General features: G+C 44.8%; 1 protein-coding gene across 1 annotated transcript; it reads left to right on the top strand.

The window, feature by feature from the left end:
- The first annotated feature begins 2,274 nt into the window (after positions 1-2,274).
- On the top strand, positions 2,275-6,520 carry LOC124616066 (trypsin alpha-3-like). Its single transcript, XM_047144301.1, has 2 exons — positions 2,275-2,453; positions 5,840-6,520. Exons 1-2 carry the CDS (start codon positions 2,284-2,286, stop codon positions 6,438-6,440), a joined length of 771 nt encoding a protein of 256 aa, XP_047000257.1. The 5' UTR covers positions 2,275-2,283; the 3' UTR covers positions 6,441-6,520.
- The last annotated feature ends 422 nt before the right edge of the window (positions 6,521-6,942 follow it).

Below are 6,942 nucleotides of genomic sequence, written 5' to 3'. Positions count from 1 at the left end.
ATAATTGCCTGGAAAATACATCTGAACCTTAAGACAGACAGCCAAAGTTACTTTATTCGCCCCAGGCGTGAGTGATGCAAGTTAGCTTACCTGACTGAGGGTGTGTGAAATAGTTTCTGAGCCAAATTTATTTTGCTCTCCAGTTCGCTGAAATAATGTGTATAATTAATTTGAGATTCATCTTATTTACTGATATTTTGGATGTATTAAACGCAGTGTTGTCTGCCGTCGAAAGTTGATAGCAATGAGGAAGGAGTCAGTACCAGTAACTTGCGTTAGATTTCAACTGACCCAGCTACTCCATCAGTCACATCTTCGAGAGACTTCTCAGAGTGCACTTATATTATGCTTGTGCTTAAATTATATGTTATGTTATAAAACAGGGCTTCCTTTGTCTAAATTATTGATTGGTGTCCAGTTACAGGCCATAGAAATCGATTAACGAAGATTTGGTGCGCCTTTTGTACTCACATCAGAGGGCACGGAGAGAAGTACGACAAGATCCCTGGTGACTGTCACCTGCCTGTATAAACGGATACATGAAGTGTATAATGCACTGATTATGCTCTTGAAACAAGTGAAGAAACTAGAAAACTGTAAGAAACAACTAACAGCTAATTTCAAAAACGTATTTTTTTTCTAAAACCTCAAGAAATGTCAAGCTTCTTATGGACTGTGGGCTAGTTGTAAACGTATGTGACACTGTTTCAGAAAATAAGCTGTACCTGAGAGACTGAGCAATTTGCAGAAAGTTTTGCTGTGATTTAAACAAGCAGACTTGTGTACCGCACAATCGCAGTCTTCTTGCGTCAGTAAAACGATCTGCCGGTTACAGCCATTACCGCTCAGGCTCCTACACAGCATCGAATGACAACAGGTACGGCGAATCGACAGAAAAATAAATTCAACGCCATGTTGCAGGACTGTCCTGCAGAGATTAGCATTTATGACCTCGATTTAAATCAGTGCATAAACGTAATTGCGGCGCTGGAGCCGGCCGCAGTGGCCGAGCGGTTCTAGGCGCTACAGTCTGGAACCGCGCGACCACTACGGTCGCAGGTTCGAATCCTGCCTCGGGCATGGATGTGTGTGATGTCCTTAGATTAGTTAGGTTTAAGTAGTTCTAAGTTCTAGGGGACTGATGACCACAGCAGTTAAGTCCCATAGTGCTCAGAGCCAGCGGTGCTGGAAACGATGTAAATTTACGTGAACAGTGTGACAAACAAAGAAAAGAAAATTGCAGTGATTGCTAAAGCCCCAACTCATTGTGGCCCACCAAGTTACGCTTGAATTTAGAAGAACTTTCAGCATTGCAGCGCGTCAGCAATCGTAATTCCCGATATAATTATGAAAAATCTGCCCCGATTGCACAAACTATCTGGTATTTACCTAGGTTTCAGTGTGGGTAACCACACCTTCTTCAGAACAAATATAAAACAGCTTGCCTTAATAGGCATAGTCAAACGCTAAAATCAGCACCTACAGCGGAAAAATCCCATAAAAAGTTTTTACAAATACACGGCACATATGTACCAAGTCAATAATATTACTTATCTCAACCCTGTGTGAGCTGCCTCACCCCAGCCAACGTACGATGGTCACTGAGTTCGGTGGAGAGATAAGTAATATTATTGACTTGGTACATATGTACCGTGTATTTGCAAAAACGTTTTATGGGGTCCTCCCGCTGTAGGTGTTGATTTTAGCCTTTGACTGTGCCTATTTAGGCAAGCTGTTTTATATTTGTTCTGAAGAAGGCGTGGTTACCCACGCTGAAACCTAGGTAAACATCAGGTAGTTTGTGCAATCGAGGCGGATTTTTCATAGTTATTTCGCTTGAATTTATTTTTAGCAATGTATGAGAAATATTTGTTGGGTAAAAATTCTGTACTCCAGTTTACGATGGGCAATGGGACGGGGGAAGGGGGGGGGGGGGGCGAGACATGTAGTGCCAGCTCCCACTCGAGGACACTCATCTGACACGTTAAGTGCATATTCATTGTAAGCGCTGCCACGTATCATTTAAGGACAGATAAGTGATTTTTTGCAAGCACTCAAGAAGAAACAGCAATATTAAGTACTCTTATCAGATTATCTTAAATCTAAGAGATGACCTTTTTCGATAGTGAAAAACAAGGAACGGTGAATTAATAATAATAAAAAAAAAAACAGCTCAACTCGACCTTTAGTGGGTTTTTCCAGTCTCGATATGACGTGAGACTGAGATTCGTAGCCATAAATATGCGTGGATGTTGGACGTTAACGCAAGGCGCTCCTGCAGAGATGTTGCGGACTTGTGTAGTTGTGCTCCTGGTGGTGGCCCTCTGTGGTGCCACTCCCCTGCTGAGACCCACCCCAGGGATCAGGCAATGGAGGCCTCGTGTGGATGGGCGCATCGTCGGTGGTTCCGCTGTCAGCATCTCCCAGTACCCGTGGCAACTCTACTTCACCATGTGAGTTCTCAGTCAAGTGAATTTTTAGGTTTCTCTCTCACTAGAGATGAAGAAGTCCAAAGCAGTGTATTCCGTTTGTAAATTCTATATTGTTCGAAAATATTGAATGCTACTTAGCTTGAAGCTTAGGCTGTGCATAGCCACTGAGGTATCTTCGAACCTTGGAGGGAAAAACCAAAGATGTCCAGCAGAAATAAGTGCTACCTAACGCATTATTGGCGACACTGGCACAATGACAAAATCGTTCGAAAAATATTGCTCCATAGAATACATGAGGTACCGGAATGAACATTCTCTTTTCAATACGTATTAAATGTCACTAATGTATTGCAGTTCCTAAATCTGACTTGCTACAGCACATGCATACGAGTAAAATCAGCTGATGCGCTACATCAGCTGTACACTCTTCCTGGTGACAGTATTCGTCAGACGAAAGGATTTAATATTATTTTAAGCAGTTCATTGTCTCCTGTCTCTGCCGATAGGTGTGTGTGCATAAAGGGGAGCTGAGGACGTTAAAGACAGGCACATGACCACGTTGAAGCAACTGAAGCAATGTAGCGTTGTGGTGTTGGTTGCCTTTCCTGCCTTTAACCTGCTGGTCTGCATAGAATCTCAGTTCATTTTGGAGATAGTGTCCTTAGAATGTAAGATGGATGCTGGCCACATATTTCGAAATACTACGAAGAGAAAAAATCGAACACGAAGAAGGAGTTGTGCAACATGAACATAAGTTGGTTGGCGTTTTTATACATCTGAAAGATGGTAGCTATTCAAATTTCGTGACAGTCCCATAAAAGTGGTTCTAGTAGCGCCACAGTGAGGATGCAAAAATGCGTAACGGGTTAGGTTTAAATACATGCAGTAACTTCCGTGAGCATTAGTTACTTCTCAGATTCGACATGTTGAATTAATGCTCGTCAAGAAGGCCTTTAGGCGACAAAGACGCCATCGTAAAGACCTCACTGAGTTTGAACGAGGTCGTGTAACAGACCTACGAGAAGCGCGATGTTCCTTCTGCGATAATGCAGACAGACCTGGCAGAATGTAGCCGCTGTTTGTGATTGATGCAGCGGTGGTCTCTAGAATGAACGGTGGGAAGATGACAGGTCTCCAGTCGGCCACGTGGCATTACCGAGACACAAGTGTTCGGCGCATGGTTTTGGCGCTTCACAGTGCATCGGCATCGGCAATGTCAGCAGCAGTTGGCACCACAGTCACACAACGAACTGCTACAAATCGGTTACTTCAAGGACACCTCCGAGCCAAACACCCTGTTGAGAGCATTCCATTCACCCCAAACCACAGCCATTTGCGACTTTAGTGGTGTCAAGCCCTAGCTCATTGGAGGGCAGGGTGGATGTGTTGTCTTTCTGAGAGAAGCTGGTTCGGTCTTGTTGCCAGTGATGGTCGTATGTTGATTAGAAGGAGGTCAGTTGAGAGCCTGCAAATAACCTGCGGCGTTCTAGATGCACTTCACCTACACCTGGGGTTACGGTCTGACGTACCATTAGTTAGATATCAGGAGCTCTCTTGTGGTTAACCCACGCACACTGACTACAAATTTGTACATCAAACTGGTGATTCGATCTGTTGTGCTGCCATTCGTGCACAACATTCCAGGAGTGTTTTCCAACACGATAACGCTTGTCCACATACGGCTGTTGCATTCCAGCATGCCCTACAGTATGTAGACATGTTGGCATGGCTTGCTCGATCACCAGATCTGTGTCCTGTCGAGCACATGGGTTCGTCATTGGACTAAAACTCTAACATTATTCGTAAACAGTGTTAACTGTCTTTGTATTGACCGGCCAAGTGCAACAGGCATGGAACTCCATCCAACAAACTGACATCCGGCACCTGTACAATGAAATCAATGCGTGCTTGCATTCAGCATCCTGGCGGTTACATTGGTTTTTAATGTACCAGCATTTCACATTTACAATGGCTTATCTCGCTCTTACTTTAACCTATGATCTTGCGAAACTTATCACTTACATACAGAGATCAGCCAGAATATTATGACCGCCTACTAATAGCCGGTATGTCCACCTTTGGCACAGACAGCGGAGGCTACGCGCCGTGGCAACGAGGGACTGGTATGTTCCTGAAGGAGTTGGCACCACACCAGAACACAGAAGTCACCTAATTTTGGGGAAGTGGGCGATGATCTCTGACATCACGTTCAACCACATCCCAGAAGTGTTTGACTGGGTTCAGATATGGTGAGATAGGGGCCCAGTACATCAGCAGGAGTTCGCCACGTGCTCTTTGAACCGCTCCATCACACTCCTGGCCCTGTGACATAGCGCATTACGGCCGGAGTGGCCGAGCGGTTAAAGGCGCTACAGTCTGGAACCGCACGACCGGTACGGTCGCAGGTTCGATCTTGCCTCGGGCACGGATGTGTGTGATGTCCTTATGTTAGTTAGGTTTAAGTAGTTCTAAGTTCTAGGGGACTTATGACCACAGCAGTTGAGTCCCATAGTGCTCAGAGCCATTTGAACATAGCGCATTACCTTGTTGAAAAATGTCACGGCCGGCAGGAAACACGATCTTCCCAAAAATTCATTAATGCACATTAATTGTTTTTGGTGTTGGGATTCTTTTTCCGTCACCACGCATTATTTTTGTTGAGCTTATTAGGGATAATAGTCATTACAAGCTGGATGATTGTTTCCAAAATCCAAATAAACTCATACTGACAGAATGATTTAGGTGTATTATAACATCGAGACAAGCATTCGCAAGAGAAACAATCTAGACCGTCCAGGAAGTATATTTCACAAGATTATTCCAACACTAGCATGAGACTTCGGGTGATGCTCCGAACTGCTAGAACAACCTTCCGTATTGTTACACAAAGGGAGCCTGACGTAAATGAATATGCCCGCATCTCGTGGTCGTGCGGTAGCGTTCTCGCTTCCCACGCCCGGGTTCCCGGGTTCGATTCCCGGCGGAGTCAGGGATTTTCTCTGCCTCGTGATGGCTGGGTGTTGTGTGCTGTCCTTAGGTTAGTTAGGTTTAAGTAGTTCTAAGTTCTAGGGGACTGATGACCATAGATGTTAAGTCCCATAGTGCTCAGAGCCATTTGAACCATTTGAACGTAAATGAATAACGCAATAGTTCTCGAAAAAGGTTTGAACAAATTTGCGAATTACTGCCGTGTTATGGTAGTTCTCATTTAAATTGTCAATATTTCCTACTCCAGCGGTCCAGACATTAACCTAAATGATCATGATTTTGAAATTATGAATATTTAACAACTTGGCTCGGATTGAAACACAAGAAAATCGTACTTGTTTACATCCCAGTGAGACTACATATGCTAACGTAGCAGACAAAGTGAATGTTACTGACGCCTTTTGTCTTTCCTTCGTCAGGGGCAACTACATGTGTGGTGCCTCGATCATCAGCAACACCTGGGCTCTGTCTGCGGCCCACTGTGTAGACGGCTACTCCACCAGCCAGATGCTGCTGCGCGCAGGCACCTCCACCAGGGGTAGCGGTGGCACCACCCACAACATCGCCTCCGGCTACATACACGGAAGCTACTCTGATCCCGACTACGACATCGCCGTCGTGCAGGTATCCAACGCCTTCAGCTTCAATAGCAACGTGCAGGCCGTGGGTCTGACCTCGTCAGAGCCCTCTGCTGGAACATCGGTAACAGTTACCGGCTGGGGTGCAACCTCATCTGGCGGCAGTGCCTCCAACACGCTGCTGGCGGTGAACGTCCAGATCATAGACCGCAACACGTGCAACGGCTCGTACGGTTATATCACCAGCCGCATGATCTGCGCAGGTGTGTCCGGAGGCGGCAAGGACTCCTGCCAGGGAGACAGCGGCGGTCCTCTGGTGACCGGTTCCACGCAGGTCGGCATCGTCTCCTTTGGAGAGGGCTGTGGCTTGGCCAACTATCCGGGAGTCTATGCCAATGTAGCCAACCTGAGGTCCTGGATCCAACAAGCTACTGGAGTCTAAGCCATGGATTATCGCAGCCAATATTTTGTCTAATACTCGAAGACGGCACCACAAATAAATAAATAAAGTATTGTTTTCCGTCAATCAAGTTGTTATGCGTCAAGTTTTTAAATTTTGTTGTGTTTCAGGGCAATGCCATATCCAATTAAAATTTTCAAATGTTGCAAATCTGGCACTCAAACTGCTATCTAAGAACTCATAACTTAGAGTGACTGTGATACATGTCATGTTTATTTGGATGTGTAAGTTCCAATGCTGAAATAGTTAAAGTTTGCAACATACATATTAACAAACTACATATTTTTCACTATTGACTATAAGAGCAAAGGTACACAAAACTGAAAGTATACCTATAGCACAAAACTAAGATTTTTTCCAGTTCTAATCACGTCAACTCGAGCATTTCTTACCGTCGGCGTCAATGACCCGGAATATATCTAAATATCAAGATACGCTAACTACTAACCACAGCTATAAAAAATTTGATAGATATTTACAGAGA

The sequence above is a fragment of the Schistocerca americana genome, chromosome 5 (genome assembly GCF_021461395.2).
Source record: "Schistocerca americana isolate TAMUIC-IGC-003095 chromosome 5, iqSchAmer2.1, whole genome shotgun sequence".
NCBI classification, from domain to species: domain Eukaryota; kingdom Metazoa; phylum Arthropoda; class Insecta; order Orthoptera; family Acrididae; genus Schistocerca; species Schistocerca americana.
This window is presented reverse-complemented; position numbering and strand designations above follow the sequence as displayed.

Coding starts and splice junctions, on each gene's coding strand:
- LOC124616066 (XM_047144301.1), top strand. CDS start 2,284: ATGTTGCGGACTTGTGTAGTTGTGCTCCTGGTGGTGGCCCTCTGTGGT. Junction 2,454..5,839: donor TGGCAACTCTACTTCACCAT/GTGAGTTCTCAG, acceptor TTCCTTCGTCAG/GGGCAACTACATGTGTGGTG.